The 21,108-nt window shown below is 38.7% G+C and overlaps 1 protein-coding gene and 1 long non-coding RNA gene across 5 annotated transcripts in view; one reads left to right on the top strand and one right to left on the bottom strand.

Annotated features, from left to right (window-relative positions):
- Positions 1–21,108, bottom strand: part of DNAH7 (dynein axonemal heavy chain 7) — a 240,346-nt gene that overhangs the window by 33,799 nt on the left and 185,439 nt on the right. Inside the window, exons 52-57 of the mRNA XM_038585215.1 lie at positions 17,117–17,243; positions 15,630–15,824; positions 12,852–12,944; positions 4,843–5,019; positions 2,732–2,893; positions 75–275 (exon numbers count right to left, since the gene is read on the bottom strand). Of these exons, the coding sequence (XP_038441143.1) occupies positions 75–275; positions 2,732–2,893; positions 4,843–5,019; positions 12,852–12,944; positions 15,630–15,824; positions 17,117–17,243 (955 nt within the window). The remainder of the gene's footprint in view (positions 1–74; positions 276–2,731; positions 2,894–4,842; positions 5,020–12,851; positions 12,945–15,629; positions 15,825–17,116; positions 17,244–21,108) is intronic.
- Positions 1,271–21,108, top strand: part of LOC102156828 — a 74,882-nt gene continuing 55,044 nt past the window's right edge. For 3 of the 4 annotated variants that reach the window (XR_005385091.1, XR_005385090.1, XR_005385088.1), the window contains exons 1-3: positions 1,271–1,392; positions 6,693–6,854; positions 12,192–12,228. This is a non-coding gene — a long non-coding RNA (uncharacterized LOC102156828). The remainder of the gene's footprint in view (positions 1,393–6,692; positions 6,855–12,191; positions 12,229–21,108) is intronic. The other variant, XR_005385089.1, reaches the window with a different exon arrangement.

Below are 21,108 nucleotides of genomic sequence, written 5' to 3' on the forward strand. Positions count from 1 at the left end.
CCACACAGCCGTGGTCAGCAGGGGCCACTTGGACCGCGTCGGGGCCGAGGGAGCAAGACTTAGCCACTACTAACAGGCTTTTTGCAGCTGCCAAAGAACTCGGGGTCGGAGATCGGGTCCATGAGGTACGATCGAATGATATTAGCTCGTAAACCTTTCGGGGCTTCATTGGTCATTTTCACGCCATTCTGCAGGACGGACACGGGGAAACTTGGTGATGGGTAACTTGTCAACCAGAGGCGGAAATCGGGATGTGTTGCTTCTGGGCTTAGCTCCTGCAAAAAAATAAATAAAGAAAAAAAATAAAAAGGGAAATTAGACATGAATGGGTACGTACAACCCAAGGAACATCTCCAGCCCGTATGTGCATGGGACGGCTTGGAAGTGGGAGGAAGCAGTTTTACAAAATAGAACCTACTGCTGCAATTTTGGGCACAAGTCTTGAAATCTGATTCTGCCCCGGAAACAACATTCTTCGTCGAGAAGGCCCAGAGCGTTGCCATGCTTCTTGGTAAATTTTAATCACGCAACGATCAAGTTCGCAAAGGCATTCCGTAATTTAGAGTTGGCCACACTAGAGACTAGGACATTCAAAAAAAAAAAATCTCCTATCGTAACTGATGTTGCTGAAATATTTATAGCTATAATCCTCTGCCCGAGGGCCGGATTAAGAACGAGCCATTCTTCTGGCTGTAGCCAGGTTGTGAGAATGAGCAGCATAAGTCAATATTAAGCCAAGCAGAGATGAAAAGAAGGAGAGAACATTCGGAAAGGGAAAGTATTGAAACATAGCCCTCTGAGCTCTATTTTCTTAAGGGGTGAGTCAGGTGTGCACCGGGGAGGATAGCGGAACACTCAGCGCATCCTGAAGGCCATGGGGGCGCCTTCCTTTCCCCTCTTCCTGGTCACTCCTGCTCCCTCTTGCTACCTCCCCCTCCCAACTGTCTGTGGCAGTAGTATCTTAGGGTTTTTCTAAAATTGCAATGCTTTGTCCATAAGACATGTTTTGAGCAGTCATGTGGTAAAGGGGCAAGGGGGAATTAGGAAGGATGCAAAGGTGCCTACATTTTTTAAGAATTACTAAGTAGTGGAGAGTGAGGGCGACCACTTCTCCCTCCCACCAGCTGTCCTGTGCCTGGTGACTTAAACATGACCCAAGGGCCTTTGGGCCCAGTGTGCCATCCATTAGGGACTGCTCTCCTCTCCTTTATGACTCTCCAATGGGGCATATGTGACACAGTTGAACAGGTCATCTCTAGGCCATTCTCATGACCTGTTCAACTCTGTCACATATGCCCCATTGGAGAATGGCCTAGAGATGGAGGAGCCATGAGGAAACAGGCACAGATATGAAACCTTTAATGTAACAACCTCAAGGATGAGAAGATGTTGGTAAGGCAAATAATCGAAGAATCATTTTTCAGACAGAAATAACATTATGATGGCCTATATTCTTTTTTTTAAAGCTTTACTTATTCGAGAGAGAATGAGAGAGGAGGAGTGGGGGGCGGGGGGGATGCAGAGGGAGAGAGAATCTCAAGCAGCACAGAGCCTGACTTTGGGGCTTGATCCCACAACCCTGAAACCATGACCTGAGACGAAATCAAGAGTTGGATGCTTATCCCATTGAGCTCCCCAGCTGCCCCATCATGGCCTATATTCTTGAAAAAGTGTGTCATCCCAATGAAAGCAAAAGAAGCTCAAACGACTAGAGCCTAGAAGTCACAACCAAACCCAAAGGAAACAAAGGTCAACGAGGAAGCAGGTCGTCAGACATGATGAGGCTTTAAAATAATCTTCCACGCAAAGCGAAAGTTTTAAGCAGTGAAGCAATATTCATTCACTAATTTAGGAAATAGTTCTGGATTGTCTCTTTGGGCCAGGCATAACCCCAGGTGCTGGAGATGAAGCAGAAGACAAAGCAGACAAAGTCTCTGTTCTCATGACGCTTGTAGTCTAATGGAAGATAGACAAGATGGTGACAAGTGGCACGAAAGAAAATACGACCCTCTCCTTAAAGTTTCAATTGTATGTCTGGATAGAGCCAGTTATATCCTTAGCTTGGCTAATTAGTAACCCAAGGGACTCTGAGTTAGGAGGGGTCTAGGGTCATGGGTAATTACATCAAATGTTTTTTCGCTGTTGGCCGGAGTCAAGTGCCAGGTTTCCTCAGCTGAGCTACGTGGGGTTGCCTTGCTGGGATTTCCACCTCCCACAGAGGGAAGTGCCACAGCCCACGGCAAGAACAGGTGGGGGAGTCTTCCTCGGGTTTCAGACTGATCCTCTGTGCCAGGGCTACTGTCTGAGCAGGTCAGAAGGGAGAAGCAAAGTTACGCCCTGAAGCCTCTGGGTTTAGAGTGGCTTCATGCATTTCCCCCTGAAAAGCCTCCTTTGAAGTTGTCTTTGCTCCACTGCTGTAAGAGGTAAGTTGTTTTCTGTCTGCCCTGTGGCTGACTCCCCTCCTTGAGGCTGTTCTCCTGGATGAGGGAGATTCCAACTCACTGCATGAGCCCTTGTCCCTGTTGAGAGGGACTGGGCAAGGGCTGACTGTGTGACTTCTTCTCGTCTTCCTACTCCCGACGTGAGCCCATCTCTCCTGTAATCCAGCCATGCCACTAGCCTGTAGCCTGTAGCCCCCCCAAACCAGGGGCAGGCATGGAGTTGAATGACAGTTGTAACACTAGTTATGGAGGGGAATACAAATCTAATAAAAACAAGCTTGCATTTTTACCTCGCAAACTTTCTCAAGGGTTGGCATCCAAGAGGTGGCAAGGTGACAATTCTGAAGAACAACCCATGTTCCTTCCTTGATGGCTTTTTCTACCATCTTCATGGCTATGGGCCCTTGGCCTTGACCAAGAGATAAAGAGCTAAGTTTGGACCCCCCATATCCCTGTGAACAAGAATAGTAAAGATGTTACTTGACAACACATTTTTAAAGAAGAATCAATACTAATCTTACAGAAAATGTTAACCTTAAGCATATTAAAATTTAATTATCCAGCATCCCTCAAAGTTCTAAATATAACATATGCAACCCTATAAAATTCTTACTGATTAAGAATCTTATAAATACTCAGATCAAAAGCAAATCAGCTCACATTGGAAACGGTCATGGCAATACATGGAAAATTCTCTAGGGTCTTTGATTGTTGAGCTATGGAAAAGAAAAAAAAATTTAGAACACTTTCAACGTGAGAAAACAGGAGATGAAAGGACCCTGTTATGCAACTCCTAAAATCCGGAGCCCAGAAGAAAACTATGAACAGATAGATGAACTTGTCCTGTTTCCTCCACATCTTTGAATAATTCTATATTGATTTGGCCAGTGTATTGAGCTTAGAGAAAAAAATATATTAGCCCCTAAGTCCTATTTAAAAGTTTCCTTAAAGAATTCTATGGGAATGTTTGTCTGGAATGTATTTCTACTGTAGCCCGATTCATCTGCAGCTTCTACGACTCCCTGGGATCTTTCTCTCTCAAGCAGTCGTCACTGCGATGCCTCTTTGGAAGAGGCCTCCAGTTATGGTCTCGGGCTGCCTCTGAACATCCACGGCTCATCAGCACTAGTAGGTAGAAGCATCAGGAAACAAAAAACAGAGCCAGCTACTACTGTTTCTGGAAGAAGTGGGGATAGCAGGTGAAGACGATGCACTGAGCAGGCCTACGCAGGGCCTAGGGAGTCATCATGTTGTACAACATGGGAAGAAAAATGGGGAGGACGTAGGAAGATCTCAAGCAGTTGAAAAGGTCATGTTGATTTGGAGAGGGTGAGTCCCACCTAAAATGAATTCTTCCGGCATCCACACCACTTCCACTCTGGTCCTTCCTACCATTGCTCTTCCTGGCCTTTTAGCAGCAACCCCCCTGACTAATGCCCTGCTTCCATTCTGCACACAGATAAGTTCTCCTCACTCCAGCTAAGATGGGCTTTAGAAACTATGGATCACCTCGTGTCACTTTGCTGCTTGAAACCCTGCCACATAACCCCACTGTATTCGAAGAGCTGTGCGGCCTTTAAAAAGTCACCCAACCTTCCCATGCGTTAGTGGCCCTCTCTACACAATGGAGATGCCACCATCTACCGCAGAGGATTACTTTAAGAAATAGAAGAGAAATATGCATTACAAGGTCTGGCCAAATTAACAGTACGTGTGAAGCACAATACAAGTGGTGCTGGTGGTTTTAGAAACATCAGTATCACTTCCACAAAATGTTACTTTGATTAGACCAAAAAGGGAAAAAAGTCAACCCGACAATGTCCAGTCACCTGTTTATGAAGATTTTCTTATTCTAGGTTGAATGACATAAGAAAATTTGCAGTAAGTTCATTTGAATAATTTTTAAAGCCTTGAGGTAAAAATATTAGAATGCATTCTAACCTGGTAAAGTCATTGTAATAGACGATTGTCCTGGAAAGTCAAGAGGGTCGCCCCATAGAGACTGGAGATGTGGCAGGATCAGAGCGGGTGCCTCCCGGGGTCGCTACTCAGGCTTGAATTTATTAAGTCAACCCAAGCTCTTGTACTGATGTCATAATGTCAGAGTCCCTTGGTCCCTCCAAAATAAAAATAAGGGGCACCCAGGCCAAATTCTGGTTTTATAATCTGGATATGGAGAATTATTTTTGTTGTCCGTGCTGCCATCTAAATAGCATTTTCTTGAGACTCTGTCAACTTTTGGACCTCCCAGTACTTTCAAGAGCTAAGTGAGTGATAAAATGTTACCTTTCCCTCCCCCACTTAGGATAAGCAAGTTTGTTTTGGAAAACATTTAGTGGAAAATACTATATTGATCCACTTTTTTAATATCAGATAACCTCATCTATTTTAAGGTACCTACCTGGTCATCAGCAAATTTTAGAAGGGCAGCCATGGGATCCGCTCCAGGAGAGAGCACAAAAATCAGTGGTGAACAGCAGTTGCTATCTCCAAATGCCTTGGATAAATCAAAGGGGGGTGGTTCAATGAACGCACGCCCCAGTCTGTTCGTTATAAATTCTTGCAGCATTGGAACAACCTAGGAAGGACCAGAATATATTGGGAAGAATATTCCAACTTGCTTACAAATTTCAAAGTTCAGATTCAAAGATAATTTGAAACAAAGGAGTCTAGCTCCATTAGTGTAGCTATTTGCTAAATGTTGGTGGAGGGTCAAAGCACCACTTGCTGTAAGAAGAGTCTTTTAGATAGAAAAAAAAATGATAAATTATTTAAATAATGAAAGATGAGCATTAGTGACACCAGAATTCAAAGGCATTTTTCTTCCCTTCAGTGAGCATTCAACATGTGGTGAAGAATAGAAGAAACCTCAACTCTTAAGTTTTAAAATACTACATTCTCGGAGTCCATAACTCAAACATAGAAATTTGAGAGTGATTGATATAGTACTGGACCATCAAGAAGGAATCAATAGGGCTGGAAACAAAACAGAAAGAAAGCAAAAAAGAAAAGTAGCATGAAAGAGAAACAGGCTATACGCCCAAGAAATGGACCAAACTACATTGCGTGGATTTCTGGATACGTGCCTGCCCACTTTCTGGGAGCACATGGGAGAGAGAGCACCACTCTGGCCCAGAGCCCCCTCGCAGGCGTTTATGGGGACATGGAATTTTATTCATTAATGTGACTGATATACAGCCTCCAATACATCCCTCGTCCTTCCCTCTTTCTTTAAAAATCTGTCTAAAAAAAAAAAATCTGTCTGTCTGTCTGTCTACCTACCTACCTACCAATTTATTTAAGAAAGAGAGAGAGGGAGGGAGCAAGAGCAGGAGCAGAGGATCTCAAGCAGATGCCCTCCTGAGCCTGGAGTGGGGCTCAATCTCACCACCTCAAGATCATGACCTGAGCTGAAACCCGGTTGCTTAGCCAACTGAGCCACCCAGGCACCCCTTTCCTTCCCTCTTTCTAAAGAAGAGTTTACACCTTTTTTTTTTTAAATGATTTGATTGATTGATTTAAGAGATAGAGAGCGTGAGCAGAGGGAGGGGCAGGGGAAGAGACAGAGAAGCAGACTCCCCACCAAGCAGGGAGCCCTACCCTGGGCTGGATCCCAAGACCCTGAGACCATAACCTGAGCCAAAGGCAGACACTTAGAGGACGGAGCCACCCAGGAGCCCTGGGTCTACGCCTACAAATCTGGACGATGGCTCCCAGCTGATCATGACTCAGAGGTGAGGCACACAAGTGATAATGATGGGTTTAACAAGCCGGTATCCCTCTACCTGGGTACCAAATTATGTAAACATATTCCAGGAAGAGGAGTAATGGAGTAACAGGAACCCACAGAATTTTTTGAAGGCCCCAGCATCACTCTAACTGGGTACCTGCACATACCCAAGGATGGAGTCGTGTGTACACAGCACGCTCCAAATTAGGTCGTCAGTTCCACCAGCCTGCATCCTTCCTGAACGTGGAGCATCCTGCAAGAGCAATCTCCAGATACCAAGTATCTCAAAATGGTAGTCTCTTCTGGAAAAAGTTACAAGTATTTCCAAACTTTAACCATGCATTCTCCAGAACATCTGTTCACACAGGGTTTGTAAGTCAAAATCACTGCCAGGTCACAGTGTCCATCCCAGTGTGGATGAGCGTGTATGACAGAGGGTGTGAGGGCGGGGAGCTGGGAGACAGTGAAGGAGTATCTGGGCTTACGTTAGATTTTTAAATCCCTCCCCAATATTTCTCTAGGTTCATTCAAATACAGACAATATATGGAAAAGCAACAACAAGCATACAAGCAGCGTGTTGGCGAGGATCTACCTACCAGGGTGACTCAAGAATTCTTTGCACACAGTTGATATATACCGAACAATGAATGGATAAAAACTCGGGATGCCTCTTTTTGTGAAGGTGAGATTCTAATTATAGAAATTTTAGACAAAAATCACAGTGTAATAATTCACCCACACAAAAGGTTTCATTTCTACGTAAGTTATTTCATGTTTCAGGTATTTTGAACGCGCACAGATGTCAAGCTTATTGCAGGAAACTAAAAATACTCTGTCTATCCCAGGCCTTGTCTTGGCCTTTCTCCTTATTTTTTTTCCCCAAGGTTGGTCTTTTCTCACTACATTTAAAAAACCAAGAGCAACTAACAGAAGAAAATGAAAATTTTTGCTAATTTGCAAAAAATCTCATCTCCTCCCAGGGCTGACTTCGTCACTAACCTTCACTAACCTTCTGTTCTGGGGGTGGTTGAGGCTGCTGTCAGCCGCTGCTCCTGTGCAGACGTGGCTGGACGACCCTCAGCGCCCGAGCACCTGGTCAGGGGTGCACACGTCGGCGCGAGTGCAAATTTCAGTGTCTTGTTTTTAATTTTAACCTGAGCAAGGCTTACGTTCTCCCAAGACCAAACTGTGACTCCCAAGGTAGATGAAGCTGTGCTTGCTGTTCAGTTTGCAAGGCAGCAGAATTGGGTTTGCTTCTGCAGGCTGATTCTGCTAGCATGAGGTCTGTAAGATGAAATCTGTCAGTAACAAAAATTACAGACTAATCGAGGCAACCATCTTCCGCAAGGCAGGAAAGAAGTTTATGGTCTTCCATTTATGTTTTTCTATGGATTGCAAATTCCTATAGGATTTATTTAAGGTCAGAGAAATATATGCCCTTACACCTGACAAGTTTCTTAGTGAAAACTGATTAATTTGCTGTGTACAGTTCAGAAGAAGAGGACGGTGGCCAGAAGCTCTTCATTTTGTGAATGGGCTCAAAACACTGCACACCTTAGTATTTATCCCCTTGATGTTTCTTGTATCAATAAAACACAATAAAATACTAAATTCTACATGAAAGTGTGAGCCCATCTCATTTTTTTCCTACTGGTGATTGAATGAGCATCCTTTATATTTTTCTAAACTAGAACATTAGAGAACTTGGCATGTGTGGCTTCTTACCACTGAGTGGAATTCGTTTTGAGAAGGGAGCAGTGGAAAGGAGACAAAAAAAAAATTGGGCTGCCAAATAATGTCAACTGTACCCTAGAGATAAAACAACCGTTGATCTTCCTGGTGGGTATCTGTAGTTACTCATGACTTGGAGAATGCAAGGAAATAAAAAATCTACACAGCACGGGCCCAAATCGTAGCCTCGTATAGCACTGTTTCTTTCTCCAGTAGGCTAGTGCCATGGTACCTTGGAAAACTGCTCTTTTAAAAGTATGATAGTCTTTTAATTACTGTTGGATCCTATTAGCTAGCATTTTGGTGAGAATTTTGACACCCATGTTCATCAGGGATACTGGTCTGTAAATCTCCTTTTCAGTGGGAGCTATGTCTGGTTTTGGGGTCAAGATAACGCTGGCTTCCTAGAGTTTGGAAGTTTTCCTTCCATTTCTATTTTTTGAAATAGCTTCAGAAGAATAGGTATTAAATTCCTCTTTAAGTGTTTCATAGAATCACCCAGCCCCGGACTCCTATTTGTTGGGAGATTTTTGATGAATGCTTCGATTTCCTTGCTGGTTATGGGTCTTTGCAGGTTTTCAATTTCTTCCTGTTTCAGTTTTGGTAGTTTATAAATCTCTAGGGAGGCACCCATTTCTTCCAGATTGCCTAATTTGTTGGCACAAAGCTGCTCATAATATGTTTTCTTTTTTTTAAGATTTTATTTATTTATTCATGAAAGACACAGAGAGAGGCAGAAAGACAGGCAGAGGGAGAAGCAGACTCCATGCAGGGATCCTGATGCAGGACTTGATCCCCGGACCAGGATCACGCCCTGAGTGGAAGGCAGATGCTCAGCTCCCCAGGCGTTCCTCATAACATGTTCTTATAATTGTATTTCTTCAGTGTTGGTTGTGGTCTCTCCTCTTTCATTCATTATTTTATTTATTTGGGTCCTTCCCTACCTGTGATTTAATGAGCATCCTTTACATTTTCTTTTTGGCAAGTCTGGCCAGAAGTTTATCAGTCTTATTGTTTCAAGAACCAGCTCTTAGTTTCATTGATCTGTTCTTGTGTTCTTTTGGTTTCTATTTCATTGATTTCTGCTCTAATCTTTATTATTTCTCTCTCCTGCTGGGTTTAGGCCTTATTTGTTGTTCTTTCTCCAGCCTCTTTAGGTGTAAGGTTAGGTTGTGTATTTGAGACCTTTCTTGTTTTTTGAGATAGGCCTGTATTGTTATAGACTTTCCTCTTCGGACTGCCTTTGCTGCATCCCAAAGGTTTTGAACAGTTGTGCTTTCATTTTCATTTGTTTCCATGAATTTTTAAAATTTTTAATTTCCTAGTTGACCCATTCATTTTTTAGCAGGAGATGCTCTTTAACCTCCATGTATTTGAGTTCTTCCCAAATTTCCTCTTGAGACTGAGTTGCAGTTTCAAAGAATTGTCTGAAAACACGCAGGGAATGATCCCAATCTTTTGGTACTGGTTGAGACCTGATTTAGGACCCAGTATGTGATCTATTCTGGAGAATGTTCCACGCACACTCAAGAAGAATGTGTATTCTGTTGTTTTAGGATGGAATGCTCTGAATATATCTGTGAAGTCCATCTGTTCCAGTGTGTCATTCAAAGCCCTGTTTCGTCGATCTGCTGCTTAGACGATCTGTCCCAATTGCACCACTAGGTGCAGATGTAGTGATCCCACGGTGCACCCGCACCCCAGCATTTACAGTAGCAATGTCCAAATAGTGAACTCTGGAAAGAGCCCAGATGTCCATCGACAAAGGAATGGATAAAGAAGATGTGGAATGTGATACTACTCAGCCACCAAAAAAATGAAATCTTGCCATTTCCAATGATGTGGATGAAACTAGAGGATATTATGCTAAGTGAAATAAGTCAATCAGAGAAAGACAATTATCATATGATCTCACTCATATGTGGAATTTAAGAAACAAAACAGTATCATAGGGGAAGAGAAGGAAGAGTAAAACAAGATGAAATCAGAGAGGGAGGCAAACCATAAGAGACTCTTAATCATAGGACTCAAGCCATAGAGACTCTTAATCAGTTTGTTTCCTTCATCGTAGGAAACAAACTGAAGGTCGCTGGAGGGGAAGTGGTTGGGGAACAGGGTAACTGGGTGCTGGGCATTAAGGAGGGCATGTGATGTCATGAGCCCTGGGTGTTATATAAGACTGATGAATCAATGACCTCTACCTCTGAAACAAATATTATATGTTAATTAATTGAATTTAAATAAAGTTTTTAAAAAGTATAATAGCCATATATTAGTTTAAAAATATATACAGATTCCAAAATCAACAATTTACCACTAGAACTTGGAGAACCTGGTAACAGCAAGATTGAAAGGTTTGAGGTTGCTAGTAAAAGAACATACTAATAATTTTTTACATTAAGGATTACAGGTGTGATTGTATAAATAATAGTAATTAATCACCTAAGTTAAATTGAATTATGCTGTAGTAGCAAACATTTCCAGATCTCAGTGACTTCATACAACAAAAATCTTATTTCTTATCCTTGCAAAGTCATGTGGGTGTGTGGGCAACGCACTTCCTGTGCTGGTTCAGTGTCCCAGCCTGCTGTGGCACTTAAATATCAAATGTGATTCACACTATTTTGATGGCAGGGAGAGCACCCTGGAGAATTTCATGCTGCCAGTTAAATGCTTTTGCCCTGACACTTCTCACATTTTATTGGCCAAAGCGAGGTTTATGGCCAGAGTCCTTCACTTTGTATGTGTGCAAAGGGGGAGAACTGGAAATAATAGTGAATAGCATTAATGTCTACACTCATCCAGCTACCCGAGGAAAACTCTAAAAGAGAGATGGAAACATATAGGGCAAAGTTAGAAGACAAGGTGCCAAAGTATTGGATAAAGTAGCAATGAAAAGTATGAATTGATTTAAAAACAGAAACAGGGATGCCTGAGTGGCTCAGTTGGTTAAGCATCTGCCTTGGCTCATGATCCCTGGGTCTGGCCTCCGAGGGGGGGCCGGGAGGGGGGGGTGGGGGGGTGGGGGGGAGGGGGGGAGGGGGGGTGGGGGGGCGGGGGGGGCGGGGGGGGCGGGTAGTGGGGATAGGAGGGGTCAGAGGGCGGTCCCTGATCAGTGTGGAGTCTGCTTCTCCGTCTCCCTCTGTTCTGAATACACCCTTTTCCTCTCTCACACACATGATCTCTCTCTCAAATAAAGAAAATTTAAAAATAAATAAATAAAAAATAAAAACAAAAACATACAAACAAAAACCCCTTAGCTTGAAGATCTAACTCCTCATCTCCCTCAAATACCTTTAAAAAGAGAATGAATAAGTAATATTTGATCTTTTTGGTAGCTCAACGTATTTTCAGATTAAGACACCAAATTTTGTAAGACTAGGGAAAAAATATCTATAGGTGAAAAACTTAATATAAAATGGGAACAGAAGCTTCTTTGTTTTTTTCAAATCCTGAGGAGAGAGGACTGGAGGTCCATGCAGAATCATTTTAGTAGAATGGTCTTCAGTAGAAAGCCAAAATCTTCGAAAATTTTAATAAAAGGGTTTAAAAGAGAAAGCCGTATTAGGAAAGAGTGTGAAATATTTCATATTCTTCCAAATTTAATACTTGCAGGGCAAACTTCTAAGGTTTATCACTAAAATTTCAGTGGCATGTCATTTTGAAAGGGCTACCAAGGCACAGAATATTTCATTAGTTTAATAAGGATTCCTGAAAAATTGTGGCTACTCCCAAAACCCAAGAGCAGGACAACATTAGGACTTTCACGGGCCCTAGGCACCTTGTATGTCCTTCACCCATGAAAAAATACTGAAAATTATATTTTACAATTGTTTTAGTATAATTACTAGCATAATACAGACTGGATTATTTTTTCTAATTTTAAAAGGAATTAAAACATTTTCACATAAACACCTAGAAGTATCATAGGCTCTAGGCACAATGACCAAATGACTCTTGGGCTCAGGCTAACAGCGCGCAGACAAGACAAACAAGAATTGCATTATGTCCACTGAAGAGACTATGGCTTACAGAGGAAAGAACTCATCCACCCCAGTTAACACTGATGCATGTAAAAACTTTTAAAAATGAATTGCTTTCACCACCTAAATTCTGGATTTTTGTTGTTAGGGTGGAATTACTGTCTTAAATTCCCTAGCAACTCAAATTGTGAACATAATAAGTTATGAAATCTTTATGTGTTACTTTTACTTGAGTAGTAACAGAGGACAATTAGGATATTTCTTCAACTTTTTCTCAACATACCTAATATCTACATTTTTTTCAGAGTATACGTATATCTCTGTGGATACAGGTCATTATACGTAAGTCAGTAGTTTGATTTTTTAAAAATAGAGTATAATTATGCAAATGAGAATGTCACCAAGTACTGAAATTTGCTGACATGATAGGTCAGCTGATTCATTGGTTATATACTTTATCATTTTTAAGAGATTAAAATGAACAGTATTGACATTTTCCTTTGTAGTCAGCAGTGATGAATGTCTTAAAAACGATATTCCACTAGCTTTCCAACGGCCAACAAAGAACTATCTGTAAGACAGCATTTAAAAAGAGCCAGAAATTCTACTGTAACTGCTAGGTACTAACACCACTGACTAATATCATCAAAGTAATGAGAATAAAGATGAGATTACAGCATGTAAGGAATTGGGGAAGCACAAATTAAAAGGAAGAATCATAAAATAAATAAAACTATAAAATATAACCTGGCCAGTTACTGACTTAGTGTGGCTCTAATGATGTACATACTTCTTGAAAAATGACTGCATTTGAAAGAAGTGGGATTAGTTCCCCCAGGCTCCTCCACTTCCCCTGTGATTATATAAGGAAATTCCAGCAGGCAGGGCTGGAATGGTGGGGGCGGGGTGGGGGGCAGAGAGTGGAGACTGGAATCACTGAGCTGCTTTCAAAAGCCCACACTTACCTTGTCTGGCCTCAAGCAACGAATGATAAGCATCCTTTGAAACTCATTTGCTTTATCTTCCCAATTTTCAGGAAAAACCTCATGATGTGGTTCCTAAAATTACAGTAGATATAATTCAGTGTTATTTTAGAGATTATTTCTAAAGAGAAGAGCCTTTTGACTTAGAAGCGGATTTTTAGAGAAAGCATAAAATGACAAAATGAAATCAAGAATACTAATGTAAATTTTATTAGGCTAGGGTAAAGTTATGAAATAAGGAATGAAAAGAAAATTTAAAACACCACAAAGGAATCAAAACTAGGACATGAATTAAGCAGGTTAATGTCAATATGAATACTAATCATTAGACAAAATGAAACCTGTTATTAAAAAATGTGCATATGGAGTTTTCCCATTATTTCTCCAAAGGCATTTTAAAAACTACCATCATCATCTAGTTATAAAAAATAAATATTTATTACAAAGGAAGCAAGAAAGGCATCATACTTAAATTTATTCTATTTCCTGTTTTGAACAATGTTTTGGTGTCTTTCTTATAAAGGTATATTTGAAACTGTATATAGTAAGAAGCAGCCAAAAGAGAGAACTATTAAAAATATACAAGAAGAGAAGCATTAAGATCCCAGGAGGGGTAAACTCAAAAAAAAGTGGGGGGAGCTTTTGTAATTTTAAAATTGTAAGAAAGGCTATGTGGTATCTCATATTAGAAACCTCCAAGCTTGTCTTTTCCAGTTTGGGGCCATTGTAAATAATGCTGCTATGAATATATTTGCACAGGTGTTTTTGTGGGATTTATTTTCATTTCTCTTGAACAAATATATGAGTGAAATTTCTAGGTTAAAAGGATTGGTGATGGGCAGCCCGGGTGGCTCAATGGTTTAGTATTGCCTTCAGCCCAGGGCCTGATCCTGAGGATTCAGAATCGAGTCCCATGTCGGGATCCCTGCATGGAGCTTCCTTCTCCTCTGCCTGTGTCTCTGTGCCTCTCTCTCTCTCTCTCTCTCGTGTAAATAAATAAAAATTTAAAAATAATAAAATAAATCTCCAAGCTTCATTCAGCATAGTGAATAAAATTTCTATTTGAAGTTAGAATGAAGTACTCACAAAACATATTTGTCTGTAGGAAATATGTTTTTATTATTAATAGGGAGAAGTCCAAAAGATATCCAGTCCAAAATATTTACATTTATGTATAGATACAATCTGTCACATATAATACAAGTAGGTAACCAAATAAAAATGTTCTTCACATATCTCACTCTTTCTTTCCCCTTCCCATCTTCCTCAAAGACAGCTCTTGCATATTAAACCCAAGAAAGCAGGAATAAAGAAGTGGAAAAAAATAATTGCAAATTGATAAAATATTAGCCCTTGTGCTAAAAAAATTTTTTTTAAAAATTGAAGGCAGGCAACAATTTCTACATGTTCCGGAAGGGAAATTGTTTTACATTTTGTGTTGACTGTAATAGTCTCCAATTAGCAAGATAGAATTCCATGAAAAATTGTTGGAGAACTATTAGCTTTTCCTTCTGAAGGGGAGGTGGAAATTTTCTTCTATCCAAGGTTCTTCTAGCTGGAGTACAAATTAAATTTACGTGAAACAGATTAATAGGAGCAAAAAACCCCAAAGTTTGATTACATGTACATGGAGGCCCAATAATGAAATGAGACTTAAAGAAAGGATCAAGGCAAGTAGCTTTTATACCTTCCAGACTAATAAGAGACCATAAATCTGTGAGAAATTGACAGGAAAAAAAAATTTAACTTTGGGAGTTTCAGTTAGTAGGGAATTCTGAACAGAATTCGGGCTGGGGGAGTAAATTAGTAAAAAGCAACAAGCCTTGTTGATACAGCTTTCTAAGCTCTAAATTTCTGGTCTCTGGTGATTAGGATGTGTTTTTACCTTCTGGTAGAGGGAGAAGACCTTTCACATGGGACATGTATTTCCTGTTCTCAAGGGGACTGAGGGTACTTCTTGCACAAGCTGTCACTTAAGTAACTTTTATTCAAAATAATCCATATGCCAAAGCGGCACATTTTGGGTAGCTTCTCCTTGATCCCTACACCTCATGTCAAATGACAAAAATGTTTACTAGCCAATACCTTGCATTCTAGCTTATATCTGTATTTATAACCTGCGTTCAGAAAATCTAAATAATAACTCTTTTGTAAACATTTTTTTTTTAAGATTTATTTATTTTAGGGAGAGAGAGAGCATGAGCTGAAAGGGCACTGGAAGAGGGAGAGAGAATCTCAAGTAGACTTCACACTGAGTGTGGAGCCCAATCCCACGACCCAAAGATCATGACCTGAGCTGAAACCAAGAGTTGGACACTCAATCAACTGTGTCACTCAGGCGCCCCTGTAAAAAAATTGGCACCCCCAAACTTGGGGCTCAAACTTACAACCCCAAGATCAAGAGTCACATGCTCTACCCACTGACCCAGCCAGGTACCTCTCTTTTGTAAGCTTTTTAACTCACCTGCTACTATGATTGCATAGTCTAAATTGTTAATAAATAAAAACCTGGCATGGGAAATCAAAAAGAATATTTTAAGGAACATGCACTCCACACAATTCAGGGATTTATACAGAAGTTCAGAGGAAAACCACCAACTTAGAAGGTGGGGATAATATAAATCTAAACCTTGATTTCAACACCTGACCAGTTGTTTAAAGCTTACTTAAATTTTGTTTTTATTCAAAGATAAGAATAAATTATTTGCATTATTTTCTCCACTTAAAAACTTTGGAATAAGCAAGAGGGTTAAAACATACCAAACTATCATACACTTTTTTCCATCCATCCTTTAAGTGCATAAACTCCCTACGAATGGTTTTGAAGGAAGGTAAATCATCTAGTCGACATATTTCATCCCATGATTTTTGGGGAAGCCACGTGCAAGGGTTGGCATGAGGATTATCCAACCCAATGCCACCAGTCAGCAGAAATCTCCACTCGGCTTTATTAATCTTTGGAAAACAAAGTAGCATGAAGAGTCAGAAATGAATTCATTACATACATAAGAAATTTAAACCATTTTCAAAGAATTGGCTGTTGATTTTTCAGTCCTAGGTATGGTCCTTGTGAAATTCTATATCGACTGGTATAGCAGCTCAGTACTTATTCATAAGAAACTAATCCATCCATTATAACCAGCTTTCAAAATAGTTCCATTCTAGATAGCTATTTTTTTGATAATGCTCCTCCAGAATTATTAATCTAAACATAAAAGTTTCACTAATCTAAATACAAAAATTCTATCTGAGTATATGTTTTTTTCTCAAATGTCCGCTTAGAGTTTTACAGGCTCTAAAAATTGTGGGAAGACAGGAGGGAGAGGCGGGTGGGTGGTGGTATCAGCAAAACAAGTGAACGGACCTGGGAGATACTGGCTTCCAGTATGAAATGAGTAAGTCACAGTAATAAAAGGTACAGCATCAAGAATATAGTCAATGGTACTGAAATAGCATGATGTGGTGGCAGATGGTAGTCACCCTTGGCTGTATAGAACTGATGAATCACTATGTGGTGCGCTGGAAACTAAAGTAATATTGTGTATCAACTATACTCAATAAATAAAAATAAAAATGAATAAACTAAAAATTTTAGGAAGACAACATCATCAATCTGTCATATTTTCAACTATTTTTCATAAAATATAATGAGGTACTGCTACAAAACTTTTGCAGGAAATTCAAGAATAAAGCCTCTACTCCTTCAGAATTCGACCAATGCATCACCTAATGAAATCAATGAATCTTAAACACCGAAGGGAATAAAATAGTGAATTTACACAGTACCTCTCTTTTATTCTTACAGTGCTTCTTATATTTTAATTGAACAGATTTGAAATATAACAAAAATTTATGAAAGGTATTGTTAAGCCCAAATGGTTAGACTCGACTAATTTGCACAAGTTCTTAAAAACGTTACCATTTATATGATTACTTGGTGTAAATTTATCAACATGTTTGGTACATTTATAAGCAGACCTATATGTGATTCTAATAGAAACTATTTTAAACTAAAACATGCATAAATTTAAGTAATAATTACAGAGTGAACTTTGCTTTATTTATTTTTCACCTCCGTAAAATTCAATCTAGTTTTGAGGTCTTGCTTTAACCGTAATTATTGTTTATTTACAACCCTTTTGTATGTATACACACACACACACACACACACACACACACACACACTCAAATTAGTAAATTAGCAAATCCATGTTATTCTTTTTTCTAAAAATTTTACCAGTACTGACCGCACGTTCATGTAGTAGCAGATTTATAGTAAGACAAAAGGAAAAGAGTAGCTTATCCTTCTCAAAGAGTGATCGGCAGACATTAACATACAGGGAGTAAGTAAAGTGATCCTTGAGAATTTGAAGCCTACAGGTCAACAGAAAGACAAGGGAATAAATAAAAATGCATTATACCTTAAAGAAAATGCCTTTAAGGAAACCTATTGTAAACCATTTAGATGTATATCCTTCTAATAAGCTTTCTGGCCAATTACCCCCAAAACAATCAAGAATCATCATTAACTAGGTGCACCAATTTGAGAGCTATGCAATGTAGAAACACTTCAGTAGAATTGCATTTTACTGTTGATTGATTTTTTTAAAAGAAACTTAATCTTTCTTTTGGATAAAAGTCAATGCATGGTACATTAATCTATTTTAAAGATTTGTGGACTATTTTTAGCTATAAAGAATTTCTTGGGGTAAAATTTGATTTTCTTATTCTGCAGATGCTTCCAAACATTCTATATTATATATTAAATTAATAGCTTCTTTATTAAATTAACATTTGTAGTGTGCTACTCTGCTCATGAATCTATAAAAGCTGGAGAAAGCACAAAACTTGATAAACTACATGTTTATTTACCACATTGACGGAAACATGGAAATATAAATAATCACAATATTTGTAACTAACAACTTTCTCTTAAGTGCTAACATATGTTTTCTGTATTCATAGCAATTCCTTATGTGAATATAATACTTTAAGCATTTTCATTTAATTATGTCATAAGGAAAATAAACTTCATCATTGAAATATTTCTAGGTTATAATAGTGGTAATAGAAATGAACAGTTGGCTGAAAACCTTTGCAGAGAGTTAATGATTGACAATGGCCCAAACTAAGCAGATTAATTTAACTGAAGGAAAAATTAGTATAGTTTGATTTTGGCTAAGCAAAATTCTACCAATGTTTCTTAATGTGTCTTGAAAGAATAATCTATCAGTACCACCATATCTTGGCTATTTTCAGACTGATATTCTAGGCTACCGAACATCTCAGCTCTATTTTTTTCCTTACTTGTCTATTCTTTAATTATTTTGTCCCCTGCCAGCATTCTCATTAAAAAAAAAAAAAAAATACAACAAATTGATGTATTTTATTTCTAGTTGAGAAAACCCTCTGAAAAAGGGCTTGGTAGAGAGGGCTTTGAAACTAGTTGCTGAAATATAGTTGAATTCTCTGAAGATTTAAAATAATCATACTATTCTTGTCCCTATTTTTATGCTAATCATGGTCTTTTCACACTTGGCATTTAATTTGTCTCATCTGTAACAGTGCAATTAATACAGGGTAGCTCAGATTTGGTCTTTCTAAAATAAAATAAAAATGCACCTTAAAACAAATTTCCGCTTATAGAGAGGAAGATTGAGGGAAAAATTATAAGGGTCACTGGTATTAGAAATTCAAGTTCAGACTCATTAGTGGTAAAAATGCAGATTAAAATACAATTTTTTAATAATCTGTTACAGTGAAAAAGTAGATAAAAATGATCATTTTCAATGCTGATGCATGAGACAGGGTTATAAGATCATTTGTGTCACTCTGATAGAGTTGTATATTTGAATAACCATCCAAGGTTCTGAAAGAAGTAACTACCTTTGTCCTAATTTGGGGGTTCTAGCCTATAGAAATAATTAACAATGTGGATGCTTTTATTTATTGTAATATTATTTATAATTTGAAAGCTGGAGATTACTTTTGAATCTTACAATAAGAAAATTATAGCACATTCATAAAATGGTGTATTGTGCAACCACTAAAAATTATGTTTCAGAAGAGTCTTTAATAACATGGGAAAAATTATCTTGATAGAAGTGGAAGGAAAAGAAAAAGGAAACTGTGCATGTGTGTGTATACACTTACATAGTTTTCTGAGAGAGATTTTACTTTGGTCCCTGTAACAAAGCTATATCTTTGTTAGATTTTTGTTTCTGTACTTATGTGTTTTTTTGCTACAGGTATTTATTTTCTAATTAAAAATTTGATTAAAAAAAACAGGTGATCCAAATTACGATGGCTATTTCACAGTATACATATTTATATATATGGCTATGTCATAGCAGTCATAATGTATGTTTGGTATAATAGTTAAGAATTATTATGAATAAAAATATTAGAAGGTAAACAAAAATGAAATATGTTTCCATAAAAGGAAATAAGAGATAATTTTACTAGTTGCTATAAGTTTATACCATTAAACACCATCAGTTTATCCTATCTACCCCCTCCTCCTGGCAACCATCATTTTACTGTTGTTTTTTGTTTTTAGAGGTATGAATTTTTTTCTGATTCCACATATAAGGGGTATCCACAGTACTTCTCTTTTTCTGATTTATCTTAGTTAGCACAGTGTGGTAACCAATGTTACCATATATACATATATACAATATATATATATGACATATTGACGTATATACAATGTCAATGTCGATCAATGTCACAAATGGCAGACCATGGACACGCAGGACAATGAAAATAGACACCAATAGCATGCCACTTATAAAAAATCAACTCCCAATGGGTCAAAGATGTAAACTTAAGACCTGATACCTTAAAACTCCTAGAAGAAAACATAGGGAAGAAACCTATCAATGTTGATTTCAGCACTGATTTTCTTGAACATGACACCAAAAGCACAAACATAAGCAAAAATCAATAAATGGGACTAATTCAAACCCAAAAGCTTCTGCACAGCAAAAGAAACAATTAACAAAATAGTGCCAAGAAATAAACCTATGCTTATATGGGCAATTAATCTGTGACAAAGGAGGCAAAAATACACAACGGGGGAAAAGACAGTCTTTTCAACAAATGGTGCTGGGAAAACTGGACAGCGACTTGTAGAAGAATGAAACTGGGCCATTTTCTTACACCAAAAGTAAACTCATAATGGATTAAAGATCTCAATGTGAGACCTGGAACCATAAAACTCCTAGAAGAAAACAGGCAGTAATTTCTTTCATATTGGCCTTAGCAACATTTTTCTAGATATGTCTCCTTGGGCAAGGGAAACAAAACCAAAAATAAACTATTGGGACTACAGAAATTAAAAAATAAACAAAGAATGAAGCACAGTGAAGACAACTATCAACACAAAAAGGCAACCCAGTGAACGGGAGAAGTTATGCACATATGATACGTCTGATGAGGGATTACTAAGCAAAATATATAAACAACTTCTACAGCTTAAAAACCAAAAACTCAAATAACCTGATTAAAAATAGGCAGAGGATCTGAACAGACATTTTTCCAAAGACATACAGATGTCAAACAGACACATGAAAAGATGCTCAACATCACTAATCACCCAGGAAATGCAAATCAAAACCACAATGAGGTATCACTGGACACTTTTCAGCATCACTAGAATCAGAAAAACAAGAAGTGTTGGTAAGGATGTAGAACAAAAGGAACCCTGTGCCCTGCTGGTGGGAATGTAGAGTGGCACAGCCACTGTGGAAAACAGTAAGGAAGTTCCTCAAAAACATTAAAATAAAAATTTTAAAATAGTAATTCCACTCTTAGGTATTTACCCATAGAAAATGAAAACAGTAATTTGAAAAGATATATACGCCTCTATGTTTACTGCTGCATTATTTACAAGAGCCAAGATATAGAAGCAACCCAAGTGCCTATTGACGGATGGATGGATAGAGAAAATGGGGGGTACACATATAGATACAATGGACTATTCCTCAGCCATAGAAAAGAATGAGATCTTGCCATTTGTAACAACATGGAGGGACCTAGAGGATATGATGCTAAGTGAAATAAGTTGGACAGAGAAAGACAGATACCATAAGATTTCACTCCTATGTGGAATCTAAAAAACAAACCAAACAAACAAAATGCAGAAACAGACCCATAAATACAGAGAAGTGATGGTTGCCAGAGGGGAGGGTGTTGGGAGGATGGGCAAAATGAGTGAAGGGGAGTGGGAGATACAGGC

The sequence above is a fragment of the Canis lupus genome, chromosome 37, assembly GCF_011100685.1.
Source record: "Canis lupus familiaris isolate Mischka breed German Shepherd chromosome 37, alternate assembly UU_Cfam_GSD_1.0, whole genome shotgun sequence".
Lineage (NCBI taxonomy): Eukaryota > Metazoa > Chordata > Mammalia > Carnivora > Canidae > Canis > Canis lupus.